Source organism: Suncus etruscus, chromosome 6 (assembly GCF_024139225.1).
Source record: "Suncus etruscus isolate mSunEtr1 chromosome 6, mSunEtr1.pri.cur, whole genome shotgun sequence".
NCBI lineage: Eukaryota > Metazoa > Chordata > Mammalia > Eulipotyphla > Soricidae > Suncus > Suncus etruscus.
Genome location: NC_064853.1, coordinates 96,413,615 through 96,439,187, shown reverse-complemented (window position 1 = coordinate 96,439,187; position 25,573 = coordinate 96,413,615). Strand labels below are relative to the sequence as shown.

Below are 25,573 nucleotides of genomic sequence, written 5' to 3'. Positions count from 1 at the left end.
TCCAGATACAAGGGCCCTTACTCTTGCTCTGAATAGGAACCTCAAAAGGTGGGTGGAAGTTTACTCAAAATGTCTAAGAAATAAACAGGTTTTCTTGGAGTTCCTAGTGATAGTTAAAAAAAAAAATCCAGCCCTAATCATTTGATTAGTAAATACTGAAAATGTATGCTAAAAAAATGCTAAGGGTTTGGGCTTCCAGCAGAATAACTCTTCCCAGAGGTCATTTCAAATGCAAAACACAATTGAGTCACTCTCTGCTTCATGGTCCAGGATGAAGAACAAGTTGTGGTACTTTGAATTCGGCACCTCTGAGACCTTTGCAGCCACCTGCAAGAAACTCCATGACCACATAGAATTGGAGGTGAGTTCTCATATGGAGAGAACGTTTCTGAATACTCAATTCTTATCCCTGACTATCTCATACATTCTCACGACATGTTGTTGCCTTGGGTACCTACAAAGTGATCTAGACAGCAGTTCATTGGTCACACCACCACCCTTTTCCCATATACCTTCCCATTCATCCTCAGTGGAGACTCCAATTGTTGGGCCTGCCTGATTTGCTTTGTCCAGAAACTCAGAGGAAACCGAATCACATGTCTATTCCAGTCTCCCCACATTACCATTCCATGACCTTACCATGTCCTTACCATTCCCCCTCTTCTGAGAAGACAAAGATTTAGTTGGACAGAGCAGCAGTTAGATTAGAGATGATGCCCACGCGTGGTAGAAATCTGGGGGCCAGTGATGGGTGTGTGGCTCATGTAAAAAGATCACATGTCCTTCATATGTAAGGCTTAGGTTTGATCCCTAGCACCATTTGGTCTCCCGAGTACCCAATTCTCCCACAAGAAAAATTTGGAAACTGATATAAGGGTCAAGGTCAGAGATGGCCAGTTCTCATAGCTGCTTCAATTGTCTGCCTTATGCTACCTAGGCTCTGCAAGTGTGTGTGTGTGTGTGTGTGTGTGTGTGTGTGTGTGTGTGTGTGTGTGTGTGTGTGTGTGTGTGTGTTACAGTTCTTGATCATTTTCACAGGAAGCACTTCATGTTGCATTAAACCCCTTCGATGACTAGCTGACCGTACCGGGGCACGAGTGGGTCATATATTGCTGCCTGTCTTGAACATTGATTTGCTGGTGGGTCGATTCGTTGCCCACTTCCCATCTCTTTCCCCCACCGGGACTGGGTTGCTCTGGATGCTGTGAGATCTGTGGTCAAATTTCTCTGCCTTAGCAAGCTCAACCACTGCAGTGCAGGCGCTCAGCGCCCACAGGTCAGGCCTACAGCCCCACCTTCCCAGGGACCAAGGCCTGCCCTCTGATTTCCCTGGGGGAAAACAAGTGAAAGAGGCCAGGCCGGCAGCGAGTTCCGGGAGGGGGCGGGTGGGAGGAGCTCAACCTGATCCCATAGCTTTTCTGGCACCAGCAGCTCAATCGACCAGGCAAAAACCCTCCTTGACAGCATGGGGGTGATGGTGGGGGGCACCACTGGGCCGCACCAGTGGCCCCGCAGCAGTGTGGGAAAGGCCTGCCCACCCCCTCCTGGCGGAAGGCAGCTTGCATGCCACTTGCTCCGGCTTCCAGGGAGTTTTCACAAACAAAACATTAAAGCCAGAGAGCTCTGGGCTTCTCTTTGACTCATCTGCCTGCCTCTCCCGCAGTCGGTTGCTGGGTTACCAGCCCAGGGTGGGAGGAGCCGGGCCAGCTTATCCCTGAACTTTTGGCTCGCTCTGTCAGAGCGCGCGGAGGCCCCAGGGACTTGGGGGTGCAAGTCCCTCGGAGGTGCCACCCACGCCTGGGCGAGGCGGAGGAAGCAGCGCTCCTTGGTGGTGCTATAAACCCTCTGCCCCCCTCCCTGGACTGCAGTGAGGGAACAGAGGGCCCCGGGGCGCCCCAGAATGTGTCCGCCAAAGAGGGCAGTGTGGGCACTTCTCCTGTGGGCTGGCAGGTCTGCTGGGGTCTCTTTAAATATCCCCTCGGCGAGGGACGCCCTGGCCTCAGCTTCGCCAGCTGCAGGCTCACAGCGGCTGCTTGTTCTCCCGCAGCTGGCCTTGAAACTGTGCCCGGAATAGAGCGGCCTGCTCCCCTGGCACTGCGGCCGCCCTCCCAGCCATGCCTGCTGTGCCCTCTGGGGCCAAGATGCAGGGGAAGCTGGTGGCCTTAGAGGACGGACACAGACGGACGCGGGGACTGGGGGCCTCTTTGCTGAAGAAGCTGGAGGCCTCTGGAGGGGTGGGATTATTCACACTGTGGGTCTTTGGGGGGCTCTCAGGAGCACTTCCTGTTTTCCTTATCTCCTCATAATGAGTCTTTTTAGTATTGATTCCTGCGGGGCAGGGTGGGAGAGGGTGGCATGTGACTGGCAGTTTCTGGAACGCCGCAGCATTCAGGGCAGCATCGCGTTTGCATCCAGAGGAGCAGAGGGTGGACTGTAGTGTGTGTTGAAATCCAGAGCTGGGAGGGAGACAGGGAGAAGAAGCAAGGGAGAGGGAGATGTGAGCGGCAGGTACTAAGAGGTTGAAGCATTCCCCACAGGGAGATATCTGCTCGGGTTTCCAGCAGAGACAGAGGTTCTATGAAGTGACCTTGGAAATGTAGTGGCAGCTCGCAGCAAGCAGGTTTGTGACGGCCAATATAGCATGCATATCAGCTCAGGGTCAGCTGAGAATAACCCCCCATTCAGGTATTTGTCCCACGTCTCACAAATATGGGCCCCTTTCTTCTTTCTCAAGTGAGGGGCGTTTGGGTTTCCTTGCAGCTTGGCAGAGAAATGTTTTTAAAGGATCAAGAAATATTGTCCTGGGGGCCAGAGCAATAGCATAGCGGTAAGGCGTCTGACTTGCACACAGCCAATCCAGGATGGACAGTGGTTCGAATCCCCCGAATCCCGGCATCCCATATGGTCCCCCGAGTCTGCCAGGAGTAACTAACCCCTGAGCGGCGTTGGTGGGGTGTACCAAAAAAGGAAGAAAGGTCCTATTGCTCATGACAGAAAAGAATGGATTCAGGCTGGAGAATAAAACAGTTACAGTTACAGAAGAAAATGTGCTTATTTTACAAAAAGACGGTGGTTCAAATCCCAGCATTCCATATGGTCCCCTGAGATTGCCAGGAGCGATTTCTGAGCACAGAGCCAGGAGTAACCCTGAGCGCCGCTGGGTGTGACAGCCCCCCCAAAAAGACTTTCCTTTACAACATCTCATTTTCTAATCAAGTCCAGAAGATGCGGGATAATATTTATTAATATTGTTGGTGCATAGGAAAAAACTTCCTTCCCTTTTGAGTTCTTCTGAAACTGGAAAAACAAAGCATCAGTCAGAGTAGTAGGGGGGAAAGGCCCAATATAATAATGTGCACAAAACATTTATGTGGCTGTAAATTCCATAGTAAATGAGAGCCAACCAAGTCTCTGTCTTGGGCTAAGGGCCTTGGGGTGTGCAGGAGAGGGGGTTTCTCATGATGAGCATAGATAACTTCACCAGGACAGAGCCTTGCCTCTGGATATTTGCCTGCTAGAAGATAGGTTTCTCTGATTAAATGATGGTTTCTGAAGATGTCTCCAGATCGAGGTACTCTGCATTCTTTAAGTCACCATAACAGCTTCTCCTGAGACCCCTGGGCCCTGACTGCTCTTTGCTCTACATGTTAAGGTGACATATGCTAGAAAGGACCTACTGTGGACATCCTGGAAAAGCCCATTTCTCACTTTGTGGGTGAGGAAACTTTGCTGAGAGGTTTAGAAATTTTAGAAAGATGGGGCTGGAGAAATAGCATGGAGGTAAGGTGTTTGCCTTGCATGCAGAAGGACGGTGGTTCGAATCCCGGCATCCCATATGTCCCTTGAGTCTGCCAGGAGCAATTTTTGAGTATTGAGCCAGGAGTAACCCCTGAGCGCTGCTGGGTGTGACCCAAAAACCGAAAGAAAGAAAGAAAGAAAGAAAGAAAGAAAGAAAGAAAGAAAGAAAGAAAGAAAGAAAGAAAGAAAGAAAGAAAGAAAGAAAGAAAGAGAGAGAGAGAGAGAGAGAGAGAGAGAGAGAGGGAGGGAGGGAGGGAGGGAGGGAGGGAGGGAGGGAGGGAGGGAGGGAGGGAGGGAGGGAGGAGGAAGGAAGGAAGGAAGGAAGGAAGGAAGGAAGGAAGGAAGGAAGGAAGGAAGGAAGGAAGGAAGGAAGGAAGGAAGGAAGGAAGGAAGGAAGGAAGGGAGAAAAGAAATTTGAGAAAGGGTGCAAAGTTAAGAAGTAAGGGGGGGTGGATAGTATAGCATATGGGGCATTTGCCGTGCACAAGGCTGACTAGGGTTTAATCCCCAGCATCCCATAAATTCCCCTGAGCCTGTCAAGAGTAATTTCTGAACACAGTTCCAGGAGTAACCCCTGAGCGCTGCTGGCTGTAGCACAAACACCCAAACTATATATATTTATATATATATATATATATATATGTGTGTGTGTGTGTGTGTGTAATATATACTATATATGTAGTATATATACAGGGGAACAATTCTATGCACATGCGTGTGTGTGTGTGTGTGTGTGTGTGTGAGAGAGAGAGAGAGAGAGAGAGAGAGAGAGAGAGAGAGATTGGTTAAAACATAGGAGGTGAAACTTAAACTACAATGAGACTATACAGGGAAGATCTCCGTTAAATTTCTCAAGTGTCTCTGAGATTAGTGGCTGACTGAGAAGAACTAGGAGACTTGGTCTCATCTCTAAAATACAATCCTGGTGATAGCACATTAGGAGCTGGTAAACACTGTGCTTACCTAACACCTATGTCATGTTAAGCAAACTGGATCTAAGGGGTCCTGGTGAGTCAAGAGGGTAAATGAGTCAGCACTCTGGACCCTGTGTTGAGAGCCCAGTGACGTAAGCAGAGGTGAGGTGACTCTAGATGATGGCTTGGTGGCAGACACTTAGACCAGGGATAATACCATGAAGGCCAGACATCAAGAACTGTGGCTCATCCCTTCCTGTCAATTAGGTTAAGTAACTACTAGCCTTATAGATACAAGCTTATCTATAAAGCAGGGAAAGGAGTTTGGCAAGCCTCCAAGGCCATCATTTGGATAAAAGTTTTCAGATTTTGTCGTTTTAAATAATTGGCAACCATAGGTGCCTCTCAGAATCTACAGAGGCGTCCCATATTGTGCGGGTTATGATCACCTTGCCAGAAAAGGGGGTAAAAGCTGAAGGAAAGCCAGACACACTGATGTCAACAGCCCAAAGGCAGGCTGGTGAGGCTTCCAATCCAGATCAGCTCCAATCCTGGAAGTCCCTGGCCTGGATTCACCCTTTGGGCTAAAACAGATTCTCAGCCGGGTGTGGGCATCCGCAATGGGCCTTCATTTAGGGCCCTTAGCCACAGACCTTTATTCTGGTTGATACTTTAAATACATTCAAAGCAGGCCTGAGATGTGTATGATCATCTTCGCAAAGGCCCCTCCTACTACTTCTTCTATGGAAACACTATGGAAGCAGGTGGCCTTGTAGGATCCTGGGTGCATTGTACCTTGTCAGTGATGGTAATGAAGAACTGTCCTTGGCCCTGGTCTAAATCGGTGTTTCTCTCAGTCCCGGTCTCAGTGTCTTTGGCTTGCTTCCCTTGCAAAGGGTTCTTGATGTTCATTCTCCTCTGATTTCACCTGAACAAACAGATTAGGGGAAGGGGGAAGGTAGGGATGCAGTGAGTCACCTCCCCCACCCAGAGCCCAGAATAGTCTTGCAAAGGTTCTGAGATGTGAGCAGAGTTAGGTAGAGCAAACTAGGCAGGTCTCAACTCGAGCATTCATTTGACATGCTGTGGAAAATTTTCACTTGACTGGCTAAAAATAAGAACTTCCAAAATTCCTTGATATTTTATCACTCCTTTAAAACAATGTTCACAAGAGAAGACTAGCCAGTCCCACTAATGTGAACCTCTGCATGGGGGGAACATGTGTTCAAATTTAGAAACTACTCAAAAAAAAAAATCTGTAATGCAGTGTATTTTGGGAATCTTAGCACATCAATTTCACACACACACACACACACACACACACACACACAACTCTCCTCTCTTAACTAAGGCTATGTTTTTAATACAACAAAGCTTTTGAAATGAATCTAATCAAATACTTCATTTTCTTCTCTGTTCCAGTGGCTGTTTGTTGATAGTTTAGTTTTAGTACTTCCTAGTATTTTCCAACCAGAGAAATAAAATTTGATGAAAGGAAGGTCACTCCCTGTCCCTCCCACTGAGAGAATTCGGTTCACCCTCTCTTTTTCATTCACTATGACTTTCTTGAGATTCTCCCATGTTAATGTTGAAGTTGATAGAATTGATTCATTGATTGTTTGACATTTTGGAGGGGTGGAGGATGAGGGAAAAGAGCACCTGGCAGAGCAGGGATTACCAAGAACACACTCAGTGTTGCTGAGGGGCTGGGCCCATGCAGTGTTAAGGATAAAACTAGAACCCAGAATCTCAGAATGCAAGGAAGTTCTCTTTTATCTGAGCCCCAACCCTGACCCTGGTTCACTGCTTGTAGCTGTTCTCTGGCATTCTGCGCATTTACCTCTCCCTGATGGTTAACAAGGAGCTGGAATGAGGGCTCTTGGGTACTGCTGGTGGGAATGTAAGCAATAAACTGCTTTGGAGAGCAGTTGGATAGTCAACTGAAAATGCCTTTTTAGGCCACATGATCTAGCAGATTCCTCTTGACCCAGACCTAGATAATTTTCTTTAGATGAGTTCACAAGATGAGCACAGTGAGTATATGCAGCTTAGTACTATAAAACAGTACCAACAAATGACAATTACTCTAACCTTTCCAAAAACCAGGATGAACGGAAAGTGCTAAAGGCCACTAAAAGAATGCAACAGGAAATGGCTAGCTTACTTGGTGAAAGGGAATGTATTGGTCATTGTACTTTAGTTCTATAATCCCCTTCATGATATGAGTCTTAAGTATGAGAATCTGAAATTCTAAAACCAACATGTGGTACAGCTGTTTGCATATAGAGAAGCTTAATAATGCTTCAAATTGTTTTAAGATTGGGCAGTTAGCATTCGCTACTCCAATACAATCAAGTGCTATTATTTTTGTTTGTTTTGCTTTGTTTTATGGGCCACACCAGGCAATGCTCAAGGGTTACTCCTGGCTCTGCACTCAGGAATTACTCCCAGCAGTGCTCAGGGACCATATGTGATGTCAGAAGTCAATCCCAGGTGGGTCACATGCAAAGCAAGTACCCTACCTACTGTACTATCTCTGCAGTTCTTTATTATTATTATGAATATACAAGATATAAATAAAATCTGTTCGTGAAACAGCTTGATCAATCTTCTCCAGTCAGTCAGTGGTAGAAGAAAACTTAAACGCCATGGGCCAGAGTGACAGTACAGCGGTAGGGTGTTTGCCTTGCACAACCCCAGATGGACACCAGTTGATTCCCAAGTATTCCATATGGTCCCCAGAGCCTGCCAGGAGCAACTTCTGAGCACAGAGCCAGGAGTAACCCCTGAGCGCCGCTGCTGCAGGGTGTGACCCAAAAAACAAAAAAACAAAAAACAAAAAAAAAAAAGGAGAAGAATAAGAAGAGGAAGAGGAGGAGGAAGAGGAAGAGGAGGAGGAAGAGAAAGAGGAAGAGGAGAGGAGGAAGAAGATGAGGAAGAAGAGGAAGAGGGAGAGGAGGAGGAAGAGAAGGAAGAAGGGGAGGAAGAGAAGGAGGAGGAAGAGGATGAGGAGGAAGAAGAGAAAGAGGAGGAAAAGGAGGAGGAGAAGGAAGAAGAGGAGGAAGAAGAAGAAAACTCAAGCTCCAACAGACTCCATTCTTTTATTTTGTCCTGGACCCTCCTCAATAATATGTACTTTTTAAATTAGAGGGAAAGAGATATTCAAGCATTTTGGCTTTTTCTACAATCATCTAAGCCAGTGTCTCTAAATTTAGGACCATACAGTCTTCTGGAGTCCCCAGAACATTCCAAGGGGGCCCACTGATGAAAATGCCATAAACTTTATTTATGGAATTTATTTATTTATTTATTTATTTATTTATTCTGAAGAGTCTATGGCACAAGACTCAGGTGCCAATCAATAGGAAGAGAGGCATGATCTGAAAAGGGGTAAGAAATGCTAATCTAAACCATCCTAGCGTAGACAGGTAAAGTGTTCCAGAGCATGGAAGAATGAAGGTTAGCACAGACCATATGGTCAACCCATAAACCCAGCCATAGTGATTCTGTGAGAGATGTGATGAAAACATGTTTGTGGAAAAGGGAATTTTGAGAACACTAAAAAAAATTTTCAGTTCTTGAAAAATAAAAGGTGGGAACATGACTCAGCAGCAAGCCTTAGAGGAAAAAGGAAGGTTGAAATAAACGTTTATGTTTTTTTTTGGGGGGGGCCACACCCAGTGACTTTCAGGGGTTACTTCTGGCTATGCGCTCAGAAATCACTCCTGGCTTGGGGGACCATATGGGACGCTGGGGGATCAAACTGCTGTGGTCCATCTGGTCCGTCCTGGGTCAGCTTCGTGCAAGGCAAATGCCCTTGAAATAGACGTTTGATAACGACTTTCACAGTCTACTCTCTTTCTCAATCAGGGCTCCATCATCTTCACTTTGAGAGCACCTACTCTTGCCACTTCAGAGTTCTTCTGTTTGCCTGTCCTATCGTTGTCACTATTCAGGTGCCCCCACCTCAATCTCTTCCTGCTTTCTCCTACTAAGAGTACCAACCACTTTTCCTGATTATAAAAGAAATCCAAATTTATAAGAAACATTATAAACTAACCCACAGGTTATCCCAAAGAGACTATTGGCCTTGGCTCACTATTTTAGCTTTTATTTCTCTAAAATCAGATCTTTAGACCCTAATGATACTTAGACCTTCTTAACTCTTTATCTATTTTTATTTATTTTATCCTTTTTTTTATTTTTATTTTGATTCCAGGGATTGGTGCGCCCAGAACCTCATGTGGAAGATATACACTTTATATATATAAAATATATATATATACTTTATGCAAAGTCATATCCTGGACTCTATGCTATTCATCATAAATATAGTCATAGTCTCTCTCTCTCTCTCTCTCTCTCTCTCTCTCTCTCTCTCTCTCTCTCTCTCTCTCTCTCTCTCTCTCCCCCCACCCTGGCCCCCATGCACTGATCACAGTTTTCCTTTACTGATCCTTAAATTCCATCAGCCATCCTTCTATAAAAGCACTGTGTCTGTCAACTTCTTTTATAAAATCTGGCCGTTTGCTTGCAGTTTTTAACACTTTTTTCTCACTGCAGTGACCCTTCATTTTGTTTTTTTACAAATATGCACGCTGGATTGTTTTGCTTTGTTTCAACCCTCCATTCATCTATATGCTTTTATTTTTTTTTTTTTTGTTCTTTTACATTTCCTTTGTTTGTGGTGAATTGCTTTAATTTTCTTTGTCTTTAGATTCCTGGCTATTCAAACTTTGTCCTCCAAAGACTTTGGAGTAACTTGTAAGAACTAATTCTCATTCGTACTTTTTCACATCAGGGAGATAAACAATGTATTGACTAAACAGTTCCAAGTAGTTATCTGAAGACCAAGGTTAGGGTTTCATAACTCACAGCATGCTAGGTTAAAAGACACACACACTAACACAACAGATCCCCGGAAAATTCTCTGGACTAACCTCAGCCCCGGAAAACTTAACTTCTCTACCACCTCCATCTCTTAGTAAAAGAAGAGCTTCCCCCAAGCAGTAAACACAAGCATTTTAAGTCGTGTTTCTTGATTTGGTTTAGTTTGGGGGAGTATTACTATGAGGTATTGTCAATGGGAAAATGTATTATCTATCATAGACTTTTTCAGACTACAGGAAAGAATTCCTTAGTTCACATCTCCACATTTAGGGAAGTGAGGGCTCTTGAGGAAGAGAACTGCATTTTTTTCTCCCTTTACAGAAAGAGAAGAATAGATACAAATACATTTTGTTGGCCAGAGTGGAGAGGTCTTTTGTTTCTGCTTTAGTGAGATCATAAATTTACTGATCCAAATCCTTCTATATAAGAAGAATTGAAAGAGCTAAATAATTGACCCTTTTTAGGAGAACCTCTAATCTATCAAGGGATTAGCTAAATGCTACAGTCACACATCAACATTATATGTGGATGTAGACTTAGATCCATTAGGATCAGCAAGTTATAAACAACAGCAGCCACTTTCTGCACTTTACCATGTACCAAGCTCTCTGATCAGGCACCATTGTGCCCTTCTGGCATAACAACAGAGGAGGGCTGAAGATGAAGAAAATGTTTTCTTCCTAGGGGATGTTCTTAAGCAGATTGTACATACATTGTTGTATTTAATCCTGTTAAATTCTCAGCATGACCAGTATTATTCCAAGTATTTACACAGGAAGTAAGATTTCATAAAGATGTGTAAGAACTCTAAGTTTAGAAGCATTTCAAACCTGCCATCCCAAGCCCACCTACCTCCCACAAATCCATGGACCCCCCTGGAAAGACCATTCTCTACATATAGTCTGATCTGCTTTCCACCTAACAATGTTACAAGTAATAGACACATGTGTCTACTTACTTAGCAGCAGGGCTCCCATTAGGGACTTGGCATGTCTGTTAGGCAGTCTGCTGTCTGAAGGAAAGACTATTTCATTCATTCTGTATCCCTAGGCCTTGCCGAGTTCCAGAAATGAATAGTAATTTATTGATTGTAAAATTGAACCAAAGTGTGAAAAATCTCATAGTTAGTGTGAACACCAATACAAATTACCATTCAACTAGCCTCAAGCCATACCTCCTTTTTGTTGGACGCCTCCAGAATGAAAGGGGCCCTTTGAGTTCTATCTGTACCACCAAGGGGATGGTGGTAGAGCTGGTAGCCTGGGACCCTGGTCTTCTCCTAACGTTTCAGTGAGTGGGCAATCTTCCCACATCCATCTCAGAACTAGTGTTGGTTTATTTGAAAGTGGCAGAGGGTCTGGACAACTGTGAATGTAAGCACAGGAAATGCCAGAGTTCTCCCACCTCTTTCCCACCAAACCAAATGAAGATTGAGTAGGCAGAGCCCACATGGCAGCAAGGGTGCTAGGTTGGTATGGTATCAGAGGAAATGACCCTGAAAAGCAGAAGGAACTGTCTCCAGAGCCCTCTCTCATGGCCTGGAGTCTACCTGTCCCTGAGCTCTGCCTTGCCCTCTAGCTCTCAGTCTTGCTCTGTCTGCAGACAAATTCTTCTCTTCAAGAAGCCCCATACATCGTGTTGGCTTGAGCTCTGTAGACAGACAGCAAGGCCTATTAATCTACATCCAGGACAGGAATGCCTCAACACACCAGGACTTTTGACTTGGGGATGGTGGAGCAGAGGATAGGAAATGGTTTTGCCCTCTGTCCAACTCTGAGGCAACCCACCACCATGAGATCTGAGAAACAGCAGTTTTGTTTTGGAAAGTGGCACCCGGGCTTACTCCTGGAAATGGATTGGGTTCCCCCCCTCCCCAGCTGCAATGTTCTACTTCCAGCCTGCTTGCCAACACCCCCTTCCAGCTGCCCCTCTCAAAGGCACCATTGTGCCCGCTTGGCATAGCAACAGAGGAGGGCTGAAGAGGAAGAAAACATTTTCTACCCATGGGATGTTTCTTAAGTAGGTTGTGTGTACATGGCTTCAATGTCGCATTCCTTGAGCCCACACAAACCCGCCAGGACTCTCTAGTTTCTGTCCCAGATGGCAGCCACCCTCCAATCTAACTTGCCCCACTGTGGCTTGCTTTCGGGAAGTGTAGCGCACACAGCTGGTAGGCAAAGCCCATGAAGGAGAAAGGGGAGTCAGGGTGACACTTTTCAGTACAGAATTCTAGCCTGCCAAAGCAAAACTACACGGAGGCTCTGCATTTGAGCTGAGAGGGGATTTAGTCGTACTTGCTGCTCAACAAAAAGATTGAATTTGGCACATTCTGGTAGGGACTCATCCAGCCTTCCTCCTGACGTGGCTACGGAGATCACAGCTTTACAAGAAGCCTGTTATATTTGCTGGAAAGCTCTGGCTTGCCAGAGTTATTCCTGATGTCGAACAAGTATCTGTGGCCTATTCATCACTTACAGGCATTCCCTGTAGGGCACTTAGCACAATCCTTGGAAAGGAGAGGTGAATGGTGAGTATATATAGGATGCATGACTGAATTGTCCTTCCATTGGTGCTATATTCCATCCTCTAGGGGGAACACAGAAAAGTGTTCTCACTTCTTCATATGACGGATAATTTATATTTTATGTCTGCTAAATTCACTGAGCTAAACCTCTCACTCTCTTGTATGATTCAATGCACAAATCTATGACTCTTCTGAGCACTTTGGTCTTGATAGATTACAGGGTTTTCAGTATCCTCTTTCAAATGAAATTTTAATTCCTTGTACCTAGAGAGGCATCAGGCTCCATAAATAAGACCATCTTCTTGGTCACATTGTTTGCATTGTATGCTAGAAACCTACAGAGCTCATGAAATGTACCATGAACTGAAATAAGTTTGAAAAGAAAGAACTTCCTCAGTTTCACTCCTCAATTTCACCAATGTTGCCTCATCTATTAAAAGTATTACAAATACTTAACTGGAGGGCTGTAAGAATTAGATACAATACCTATGACCTGAACTATTCATAAAAGCTACATAATAAATAATACATATTATCATATGACATATGTGTATTATTATTGGGATGACACTGCACAACAGAAATCAGCTCTGAAAATTATATACAACAAATTTTTGAATGCAGAAGAAGCTACTGTCCTACAAATTTGATCTATATAGTAGGCCCATTTTCTTTTCTTTTCTTTTCTTTTCTTTTCTTTTCTTTTTTTTTTTTTTTTTGGTTTTTGGTTTTTGGCTCACACCCGGCAGTGCTCAGGGGCTACTCCTGGCTGTCTGCTCAGAAATAGCTCCTGGCAGGCACAGGGGACCATATGGGACACCGGGATTCGAACCAACCACCTTTGGTCCTGGACGGCTGCTTGCAAGGCAAACGCCGCTGTGCTATCTCTACAGGCCCAGGCCCATTTTTTTTTAATGTAGAACATAATGGGGTGGTTTTTTTTGTTTTTTTTTTTTTAGCAATATTGTCATCGAATATCAACACCACTCACTTTATCACCTTTTCTTCCCTCGAGATACACATCAGATTATTGACACTAAAACAGTCTCTCTACTTCTCTAGGAAAAACAGACATTGTTTGCCCTGGCTGCTTTTCTTTCAATCCCTGTGGGTTTGTCTCTTCTGGCCACAGGCCCTGCAGATATGCAGATATCCACTTCTTCTCTGTGGTACGCTTGAAGCTAGCTTCTTGGCTGGCTCATCTCTTCTTAACTCTTCTTTTAGTGATGTCACATTGGTAGCTTGAAATTGGAGTTCTAAGTGTATTTACACCATGAAATTGCTTCTTTTTTCTTTTCTTTTTTTCTTTACTCCTGTGCCCCCTGCCTGAAATTCTCATGTTGAATGCCAACCTGTATATGTGAGCATCTTGAAGACAAGAACTGCATTCCATTTCTACCCCAGGTCTAGCACAGAGTAAGCATAAATTACAAGAGTAAGATTAAAATACAAGGATAGGACTTAATAAGATGCTATGGGTAAAAAGCTGAAGGATAGTTTGGGTAATAGGTACAGAAGAAACATAAGCCAGTGGAACTCAACAATCCAAAAGGATACATGAACATTTAAGCTATCACGACTGGTACTTCGTAGGGCCAGTTAACTCTTTTTATTGTCAGCCACTCTTCTCTTTCCAAATAAAGGGAAATTTGGATCAGAGCTCAAGCTTTCTTTTTTATATTACAGTTTTTTGGTTTTGTTTTTGTTTGTTTTGGGGTCACACCCAGCAGCACTCAGGGGTTACTCCTGACTCTACACTCAGAAATCGTCCCTGGCAGGCACGGGGGACCATATGGGGATGCCAAGATTCGAACCCCCATCCTTCTGCATGGAAGGCAAACGCCTTACCTCCATGCTATCTCGCCAGCCCCATATTCCAATTTTCTAAATCACTGACAGAACTTCTTTCCTACCTACCAAAGCAGAAGTTATCTCACTGGAAAAAAAAATAGGCATTTCTACTTCATCTATACCGTGTATGTACAGGAACCCATATAAAAGTGGTAATACTGTTGATTTTATGGTAGTGTACTGGAAACTTCACGTAGTATCCTGTGAACTCAAGGGAAAGACATCTTGGTCTAGTGTATGGCATCTGCCCTTCTGCTTTGAATATGTATCTAAGATTAGGCTACTCTCTCCTTCTGTCTACTTTCCCAACCCATCAGTACCCCTAATCTAATTCTTAGCCCTCTCTCTCTCTCTCTCTCTCTCTCTCTCTCTCTCTCTCTCTCTCTCTCTTTCTCTCTCCCTTTTTCTCCCTGCTGTAATAGAAATAGTTTTTTTCTAGACATTATTGAGAATTTCTCTACTTCGGTCTTCAATGTCTATCCAATTTTCTCCCTAGGAAAGGAAGGAACTTCAGTGTCATTCCCAGAATAGCTTCCCACCACTATCTTCTGATTCTTCCTTTTTCCTCCATCTATTTCTCATCCTAGGCATTGCTAATTTTTTTGTCCCTCTAGGCATTTTCCTATAAGCATCACCACTGAATATCTTCTCTGCCTAAAACATTTATGAAAAATCTTTCTTTCCTCTCCAGATTCCAGGTTGGACAACTATTCTGATTCTGTTTCCTCATTACTGCCCATACCCATCTTAATTAAGCCATTGCTTTATAATTTAAGAAGGTCAGTTACCAACTGACCAACTATGTTACCAACTCTAGGCCTCATATTTTACTCTTCGGTAATTAGGAATGACCTCTCTGTTCCATCTGGCTTTACCATTCTACTTTCTGAGCTTCAGACTGGATTCTGCTGCCAAATGCCTCTCTACAAACTCACTCTCGTGTTATGTGGAACTTTTGGTTGCTGAGTCAAACCACCAAATCAGCTTACTATGATGAGTTGTAACATCTGAACCATTCCTTTCACCTCTTTGACCTTTCATTTATAAAATGAAGTGATTGGACAAAATCACCTTTCAAGACTTTTAATAGTTATTTCATGAGAACATAAAGGCAGAAGAGGGAGGAAAGAGATCCTTTTTGGAGACTTAGTATTCAAAGTTGAATACTTTTCCTATAAAGAGAAAGAACATTTATAGAGATTTGGGGAGACAACACAAAATAGTTGATAGGTGTTGTTGAGGGTATCCTACTACTAGGGCACTATGATATAGGACTAGACAAGGACCACCACCTAACAATTAAGAACTCACTAAAAATGATAAAGTTAATATCACCTAATCCCACTGACCAGTCTGAACATCAACAAAAAAGAGACCGAACTATAAACCTCCTAAGGAGGTACAATAGGAAGCCCCACTGAGTTTTACTAGATTGGGGCCAGAGTGATATCACAGCAGGTAGGGTGTGTGCCTTGCACATGGCCAACACAGATTCAATACCCAGCATCCCATCTGGTCCTCCCAAGCCCCACTAAGAATGATCTCTGTGCTCAGAGCCATAAGTAAGCCCCTGACCACCACCAGTATGGCCCCAAAGCAAAACAAAACAAAAAGAGTCAACCCAGGATCTAATCAAGCCTCTTGATCTGAAAATTTTCACTTAATAGTGAAAGTTCCAGGGGCTGGAGCAAGAGCACCGTGGTAGGGTGTTTGCTTTGCATGCGGCTGACCCAGGATGGACCTCGGTTCAATACCTGGCGTCCCTTATGGGCCCCAAGCCAGAAGCGATTTCTGAGCGCACAGCAAGGAGTAACCCCTGAGACTCACCAGGCGTGGCCCAAAAAAGATGACGACAAAAGACGAAGGAGGAGGAGGAGGAGGAGGAGGAGGAGGAAGAAGAAGAAGAAGAAGAAGAAGAAGAAGAAGAAGAAGAAGAAGAAGAAGAAGAAGAAGAAGAAGAAGAAGAAGAAGAAGAAGAAGAAGAAGAAGAAGAAAAGACTAGTATTTGGTGCTTCTTTTGTTAAGTCTTTGAATGAATACACACAAAACTGTGTAGACGAACTGATAAGCGTATTAGGGACTCTATAAAATGGTAAGAACTTGGAGAATGAACCGGGATAGAGTTGGAGTACGACTCGCTGTGAATTGCTCAACGCTGGAGTTGAAACTCGGGTAACATGAAATTTGTCTTTCTACTTACCTGTATATTTTAAATGCTGGTAAAATGGCCCGTGCTGGTAATAAAAATAAACCATAGGGACCAAGGATTCATCAAAGATAGGAGAGAAGACTCAAGAGAACTCAGTGGAAGGAAACCACCCGCAAAAAGTACATCTGAGCTGAGGGGAGACAACTCCCAGCCCCAAGACTCTGGAATTACACTTCGGACCTGGCCTTGCAGTGAAGAGATTTTTTCCTGGGTGCAGAAACAGCGCCATGACTGGAGGGGGAGAAATAATCGATGTTCTAACTCGCAGCAAAATCGACGTCATCCGCAGCGTCGTGGCTCGAGGTTAGAAGGGAGAATTTCTGAGTTGCTAAACATTGAAACAGGTCATCACATAAATTACGGGATCTCCTTCAGAAATAAGGCCACAGGACTGAAAGGGGGAGCGGTTCAGATTCCCATCTGTTCCAAGTCACCCAGCGGTGCTGGGAGGAGAGCGGATAAGCACGCAGCCCTGGTGAGGACGCCACAGAGACACACACCCCCTCTTCCTATTCACCTTCTTTCTCCTTTTCCTCCTCATACTCATTTTCTTCCTCCTCATCTTCCTCCCCTTTCTCCTTCCCACCTCCTCCATCTAGTTCTCCGTTCGGGAGAGGAGCACGGGCGTCTTTTTTTGGAGGGCCCCAGTTGGGTGCAGAATGACAGCCATTTGAAGGATAGAGAGACGAATGCGGACGGGGGCAGGGACAGGAGGAATACGAACTGCCTGTCAGGTGTGTTTCGTTTGCACACAGATGCACTTTTGTCTCTGCTTACCTACGCCACCAAACCAACCAACCAACCAACCAACCAACCAACCAACCATCCAGGCGCAGAAAGGAACCAAACTCTGGGCCTGGTCCCCGCGAAGCGGGATCGAGGGAGAACGTGCAGTGGGACCGGGAAGGAGAAGGGCGCTAGCAGAGCCCCAACTCAAACACGTTCCCAGGAGCAAAAGCGCGGAGCTGGCGTGGGTTCCTTGCACCCCACCCACCCGGTGCCACGGCGCACCGGGAACACCAAAGTCGGCCGTGCGCGCGCGCTCCCCGACCGGAGCGCAGCCGGGCTGCAGAAAGAACCTGGTTCCCCGCAGCGCAGCCTCTTCCAAAGTTAGGGGTGGCTTGGCTAACGTGCAGCACAGGGACCGCCGCCCCCCAAACCACCCAACCCGGAGTCCCAGCCCCCCACCCCGCGCAGCGCTGGAGCTGGGGGAGGGTGGCCGTGACGTCATGGAACGAGTGAAGGATTTAGCTCAGGAACTTGCCTACCCCTCACCCTAAAACCCCACCCCCTTGCCCGCGTTCCATTTAAGAGGGCCTTACTGCTTTCGGCTCCACTTTTCCAAACCCCAAATGGCGATTCTCCAGCTCTGCGTAGACCTGTACACAGTCCTATTATTCTAAAGAAAATCTGTGTGTCCGGGTTGGGCCAAGATGTTCAGATAATATGTTTGGGCCCCTGGCAGCTCCCCCATTTTGCTCCCCCATGCACCATGGCAGCTCGCCTTCCAGTCAGCCTCCCGAAGATGTTCTGTCCCCACCCCCAGTTTGACTGATTTCTAATTAAAGCTCAAAGGGTGTAAGGATCACACCATAACAGGCAAGTGACAGTCAAGTATGAACCCATATCTCTCTGTGTCAAAGCTCAGGCATGCGTTTCCAAGGTGCTCAGAATTTCCAATTAGGCAAGGGTGGAGACATCTATATCCAACCTTCTCCATCTGTAGCCAGGGTTCACCCCACCCCTCCTCTTGTCCATGTTCCCTATTTAGCTTGGGAGATATTGAGATCATGGCAGAATGGAAGATAGTGGATTTGAACAAAGAATGAGAACTGTTTGTGCTTCCAGAGAGGTAAAAGGCTTACCAAGATAATATCTAACACTCCTGGCTGTTTATAACTGGAGAATGAAGGGAGACGATATGCAGTTTCAACTGCAGTGGGGAAGAAAGGTGAATTTGTAGAATGCTTGTGACCAAGAATGATTCGATGATAATGGCACATTTCCCCCCTTCCCCTCCCAACCAAAACTGGCACAGAGTCAAGATATAATACTAAGATCCAACGCTGACTTGCTCTAAGTACTCTAAGATGAAGTAGTGATGGGAGATTTCAATTATTCAAACAACAGCTGGAAGTTTAATTTTCTTTTAAATGTAGCATCAGCAAAAGCTCCCTTTGCCTCAAAGACTCTGATCTCCAGAGTAGAGTCCTATGTTGCTGAGTTTGGATCTGCCAGCTTGTCAGGTGTCAGATCTTGGTCCCTCCATCCAGCACTTTAATCCCTGCGAGTTCAGCTCAGTTGGGGAAAGCAACAAAGACCTCCTTCATTGTGCTTGTTTGAGAACCTCAAGAGAAAGAACATAGGAATGGAAGCTCTCAAGCTGCTGTGTGAGCTGCTAATATTTATGATCACTAGGAAGGGAAGGGGAATTGTTTTCAACAACACTAGGTTGAGGTGATCTGGAAGTAACCACAAGCAAGAAAGACTGTGTTGTCTGGGAGGTTATTCAGAGACAAGAAGATAAAGCCAGACATAACACTGAACAAAACTTATTTCAGAGAGTTTGGACAAGAGAAAAGAATGACCCGGGGAGGTTTTAGCCTAAATCTCTAAAGAAAAGATAGAATGGAGGGAAACTTCCAAATACATTTCAAACAATCTAATAATCCTACTGAAAAGAAAAGGGAAGAAAGGTTAGTAAGATAGATTTTCTATTAGAATCAAGGAGCAATAAGTTGAGCCCTGCTTCAGGGAATATCCAGATAAATAGACAACATCAGGAGATGAATTTGCAACCAGGTATGGATGTACAAAGATCAAAACTCTGAACCTGGCATCTGGCATCAAGCCAAGTAGAATGTCAAACAATGTTTGAAGCCAAAATTAAAAAAAAAAAGTGCCAACTATTGTTTATTAGGTCTTTTCCTTTCCAGAATATTTTCTTCTTTACAGAGATGGTATCCCAGAATAAAAATATAGAAGGGGCCAGAGCAATAGTGCAGTGGGTAGGACATTTGCCTTGGATGCAACCTATTAAATTTTGATTCTTAGCATCACATATAGTCCTCCAACCCCTACGAGTTATCCTTGAGCACAGAGCCACAGGTAAGCCCTGAATACCACCAGATGTGGGCCCAAAACCAAAATAATAATAATAATAATAATAATAATAATAACCAGATACTAAAAATCTGTGCCAGGGCCTCAGGTGGAGATCTGACTAGTTCTGGACATTGCTTTCATTTGAAGTCACATTGCTGGAAAAACCAACAGATGTCAACATTCTGGGGCTGTTTTGACAAACTTAGATATCTATGCTTTAAGAGGCAATGAAATGAATGTTCTAGTTTTTTTAATACTGGGGGAAAATAATTCCTGAGAACCATAGACAGATACACTACATCCCCATCCTTGGTAATATTCTGGAATAGACAACCAAATATTTGTTCTTTTAGATATTAGTGATTTGATGAGTTCTCTTACTTCCTTCCTAACAGAAGTTGTGGTGACCATTTAAGAAATGTTATTCGATCTGGAGAAATATAATACTAATACATAATTTTACAATATATTATGTTTCACACATAGGATAAGAGTGTTGGACCTGTATACTAGGCCACTAGTCTCCACTGTTAAGTGGGGTGATCATAGATGAAATAAAATCTTGACCTAGCTGGACCTCATTGATGAAAGGGGCATGTTTTCTTAGTTCCTTCTCATCTCTAAGTGTTGTGATTCCACACATTCATGAAAAGTGGGCTGGGAATAAGCCATTCTAGATATACAACAAGGATAAGTATCTTATCTACTGTGTCAAATTACTGAAGAGGAGAGTTTGGTCCCTGTTGTTTGCCATTCGTGAATGTGTTAAAGACTTGTTCTCAAAAATGAAAGAAATATGCAAAGGGGCCATAAAGCTTGAAAATAAACTAGATGAACAAGAGGAGGCTTAGGTTGAAAGTCAGATGCAATTACTTGACATCAATGTAAAAAATACATTTACATAATATAATAGAATATATATATATACACACCTATGGAAGTTCAGAATAAGACTTAGTTTATAACTACAGGATGGATGATGACCTTGAAATCAGTGGCCTTTATTTTGTTTGATGCTTAGATTTTTCCTGCTTTGCAATAAACCCGATATAGGATATAAGTTTTGTAATCAGTTCCCAAAGTTTGAATCCTTGCTATGTTATTTATCAGTTGATTTAGCTCACTTCCCTGAGTACAGTTTTTTCTTCTGTAAATGAATTAAAACTACCTACAACCTTGGAGAATAAAGATCAGAGCTATGAAATTTCTTGCTGTGTTGGTAAGCATTATGCCAAAGAGGGCTGACTTAATAGATAGATGAGACAGACAAATTCAAGCCTTCTGGCCTTTTGGATGTGGGTGGTAGAGATTGGATAAAGAAATTCTGCACTCTCAGCAAGCACATATGCCAAAAATGCACTTACAATACAGATACAGGAGACGGGCAATTTCTGAAAGCCTTCCCAACCTTAGTCTTGTACTTCTCCCAAGAGGGATAAAATAAGAAGGAGAGGAATAAAACTTTCCTGTCATTTGTTGAGAATCTTCTATATGTGACGTTCTGAATTCAGTGAACACTAAATTTCATGATGACTAGGAAGGGAAAGAATTGATGATAATGATATTGGACTGGATAGCAGTCTTGTATTTGTCTTTTGAACCTTCTCCTAAAGACATTTTAGACCAGAGATTCCCAAATATATTTGGCCTATCACTTCATTTGCAGAAAAAAGTAGTCCCTTGCCAATCAACCTTCTTTAAGTGAACAAATGGAAGGTTCCACCCAATTGTATATCACTATTTCACTGACCCCCTCCTCCTTATCACCTCAAACTTCCTGTGGTGATGGTGAGACCTTTTTTTTGGAGGGGTGGAGGGAGACTTCTAAGCCAGTCTAAAGGGACCTTAGAGACTTCTACTGTCTTTACAGATTTAACCCTATTGCATCTCTACCATCTTCCTACAGTGACTGAAGTATTAGGGCTGAGAAAACCTGCACCAAATTCAGCTTCTGACAGAGGCTGGTCAATGGCTGAAGGCTTATTATCTCTTTTATAAGAGTCCCCATCCACTCATCCAATCCATAACCATGGTTTAGGCTATATAACATGGGTTAAGTTATACTGAGAACACTAATTAACGATCTTTTCTCTTTGCCCACCAGTGTGATGGAGTTGAAGTGGACTTGAGCAATATATTTCTTGAAGGCATTACAGTTCTCAACATTCCCAGCATGTACGGTGGTACCAATCTTTGGGGAGAAACCAAGAAGAACAGAGCTGTGATTCAGGAAAACAGGAAGGCTGTCACTGATCCTAAGGAACTGAAATTCTGTGTCCAAGGTAAGTCAGCCAAAAAGATAATAGCTATAATGAATAAGGTATTCATGGGTCTGGTAGAAAACTGAGAAGGTGTGTTTAGAGGAGGGTCTCAAAGACAATGACAGCCTGTATAGAACCCAGAGCTCTGTGTCTATACCAATTCATCATATGATAAAAGATTACACATTAATTAAAAAAAGAAAATTTGTCATAAGGTCTAAATGATAGTCAGAAGGCAAACCATGGACTCCAGGCATCAAATTCTGTTGAGGTGGGCCCAGAGAGATAGCACAGCGCGTTTGCCTTGCAAGCAGCCGATTCAGGACCAAAGATGGTTGGTTCAAATCCCGGTGTCCCATATGGTCCCCCGTGTCTGCCAGAAGCTATTTCTGAGCAGACAGCCAGGAGTAACCCCTGAGCACTGCCGGGTGTGACCCAAAAAAAAAAATTCTGTTGAGGTTACCACTGTCCTTCATTAAATAAATTCAACAGTCAATTCTCAACCTTGATCTCAAATCAATTAACCTACCAGTAACATTTGACCCAACTTATTGCTCCTTCTCTCTGAAAACTGCTATTCTAACTTCTGACTGGGGCCAGAATGATAATGCAATGGTAGAGCATTTGCCTTGCACGCAGCTGACCCAGGACGGACCTCAGTTAGATCCCTGGCGTCCATATGGTCCCCCAACCTAGGTGTGATTTCTGAGTACATAGTCAGGAGTAACCCTTGAGCATCACTGGGTGTGACCCAAAAACAAACAAACAAACAAACAAACAAAAAACCAAACTAACTTCTAACTAACTTCTAAGACTACATGTTTTAGGTTTTTCTCATACCCCACTAGTTCCTCTTTCTCAAACTCTTTTGCTGATTTCTCATTTTCAGTAGCCCCAAATATTGGGGGTTCCCCAGGCAAAGTCCTCACTCTATTTTGTCTCTACTCACACAATTATTTTACCCAGTGGTTAGATTTTATTTAAATACCACATGAATGCCAATGACTCAGTAGGTCCAAAACTGAGCCTGCTGTCTCTCCCCCAAACCTCTCTACCCACAGCCTTCTCCATCTCAGTTTATAATAACTCCAACCTGCCAGTTGCTTAAGCCAAAACATTTGGCACCATCCTTACCTCTTCCTCTTTCTCACATCTCCCATCTAATCCATCAAGAAATCTGTTAGGTGTACTTTTAAAAAAATCCAAGACCCAACACACTTCACTATATTTCCTTCCACCATGGTCTGAGTCATTCTTCTGTTCCTAGAGTACCACAGATCCTCTAACAAGAGTTCCTATTTCTACCCCTTCCCCATACAGTCTTTTGTCATCACTGCATCAGAGCATCTTTAGGAAAATGTTAGAATGTGCTATTTTCATGCTCAAAATACTGCAGTGACTCAGAGTAAAAGTCAAGATTTTTCTGTGACCTAGAAAAGAACCTTGGATGGGCTGGCCTTCCATTTACTCCAGGATTTCATTTTCTTTCACTGAACCTTTATTCTCTTCATCCATCACCATTTGTCTCCTCTAACACAGCAGATTATTTCTATGAAAGGTCTATTCCTTTTCCTGAGTAGTATGCCTGACAGGCCATCAGCTGGGTCTTTCCCCTTATTCCAACACAGTTTAAAACAGTTTATGGATACAATAGGAGAGTGCCCTTAAACTGTCTTTACTACTACTCTTTTTTTTGTTTTGTTTGTTTTGTTTTTTGTTTTTGGGTCACACCTGGCATCACTCAGGGGTTACTCCTGGCTCCACACTCAGAAATTGCTCCTGGCAGGCTCAGGGGACCATATGGGATGCCGGGATTTGATCCGATGACCTTCTGCATGAAAGGCAAACGCTTTACCTCCATGCTATCTCTCCGGCCCCTTTACTACTACCCTTTACCAGTCATTTCTACTGTCCACCAAATAGAACTCAGTGTTCCCAGCAGCTCTGATTCCTGTGTAGATTGGGTGAATGGTTCCTGAGGATTCTTAGAGGTGAATTTGAGGAATAATAACTGTGTGTATGGGATTGGCAACAGCAGTAGAACAGGAGCCAACAAATTGAATGTGAATCCAAGTTCTACTACTTTTGCAAACCTCCATTTTATTTTCTATAAAAACAGAGAGATTTGGGCCAGAGAGATAGCATGGAGGCAGAACATTTGCCTTGCATGCAGAAGGGCGGTGGTTCAAATCCTGGCATCCCGTATGGTCCCCCGAGCCTGCCAAGAGTGATTTCTGAGTGCAGAGCCAGGAATAAACCCTGAATGCTGCCATGTGTGACCCAAAAAACAAAACAAAACAAAACAAAATCCAGAGAGATTATAAAGGGATTAAAGTGTTTGCCTTGCAGGTAGCTACCAGGGTTCAATCCCTGGCACCATATATGTCCCTTATAATTTCTGAATGTAGAGCCAAGATTAAGTCTTGTGCACCACTATATGTGCCTCCCTCAAAAATGAAACAACACACACACACACACACACACACACACACACACCTTCTTTTTTAAAAACAAAACAATTCTAATACCTAAATGAATGAGGTTGAGCCAGATAACTGATACTCAAATCAGGCCTTAAAAATGTAGATTTCTGGACCACAGCCTATATCTGTCAAATCAGTCTCTGGAATGGTTCCTGAGAATCTAAATTTGTGGTGAATCTTTATATACTCCAGTGGATTGAGAACCCTTGATATAGGCAGGTGTTCTTGAACATGGATCTGTTAGTGCTAAGATTCAATATGATTCTACCAGAAGGAGACAAAATTTGGGAGAGCTTCAAGGGTCTCCTTGCTTGTTTGAGAGCCATTAACTAGATACATGAAATTGTTATATTCCACAGTGAGGTCAACCAACGGGTTATTTCCATAACCCTGTCCTTTAAAAGAAAACTCAGGAAGGGCCGGAATAATAGCACAGTGGTAGGACATTTGCCTTGCACGTGGCTGACCCAGGACGGACCTCATTCCCATATGGTCCCTCAAGCGAGGAGCAATTTCTGAGCACATAGCCAGGAGTAACCCCTGAGCATCATCAAATCCACCCCCCCAAAAAAAAAACTAAACTAAAAAGAAGACTCAGGAATTCTATTTTTCCCTATTGCCTTTTTAAGTCCCCTTTATTTCACACAGTAAATTTTTCAATGTTTATAAATTATTAAACGTAATGTGTTCTTACTTCCTTGCTTGGCAGGGGAAGTTGTGGGTGCTAGCAGAAGATGGGAGAATCATTGGAGGTTATAGAAAGTTCCTGCAAATTTTCTCACCCTAGTGCTTTGACCTCAACTCCCACACTAGCATCCAGCCCCAACAGAATTGGTCCCCTCCTCAACCTGAGACTTGGGAAAGATTTTGCTGAGGACATATTCTGCTTAAGATTCAAGAAGATTCAAGAACTTCCCCTTACATGTATGCTCATATATCTTCCCCTTGTCCAAGCAAGAGAAAAATGTCTGTTGATTGTTTTACTACCATGTACAGGAACTCTCTTCCTCCAAATCCCCCTTTCCTACCCCTAGAATGTGCTTGCAGAGCTAAAAATGAAGTTACTTCCTGCTTTTAACATGAGCCATAAGAGTTTGGAGGCTGGGTTCACTTTTAGAGGGGTCATCACAGAGACACCTACCTTATCTGGGCCTCTGCTCTCCCTCCTTTGACTAACAAATAAGGAAATGAAGTAGTCATAATTTTACTCATAGCTTTTGGTTTGAATTATGTGATTCCTGGGGCCAGACTGAAGCACCATAGGTAGAGCGTTTGCCTTGCATGCAGTCAATCCAGGTTTGATCACCAGAACCCAATATGGTCCTCAGAGGCTACCAGAGATGACTTCTGAGTGCAGAGCCAAGAATAACCCCAGAGAGGTGTGGACCCCTGCAAAAAAAATTGTGATTCCTGAAATCACAAAAACCAGACTAGAATGGACACTGAGTAAATTTACCATGATAGACTTTATTTGGCTATTTATTCAGCACATACTTACCAACACCATATGCCAGGGGACAGGGTACAAAAACAAAGAT

General features: G+C 43.8%; 1 protein-coding gene across 2 annotated transcripts in view; it reads left to right on the top strand.

Moving 5' to 3' along the window:
• DGKG (diacylglycerol kinase gamma) overlaps window positions 1-25,573 on the top strand; it is a 241,428-nt gene that overhangs the window by 171,453 nt on the left and 44,402 nt on the right. For both annotated transcript variants that reach the window (XM_049775830.1, XM_049775831.1), the window contains 2 exons: window positions 271-361; window positions 21,396-21,573. In XM_049775830.1, the coding sequence (XP_049631787.1) occupies window positions 271-361; window positions 21,396-21,573 (269 nt within the window). The remainder of the gene's footprint in view (window positions 1-270; window positions 362-21,395; window positions 21,574-25,573) is intronic.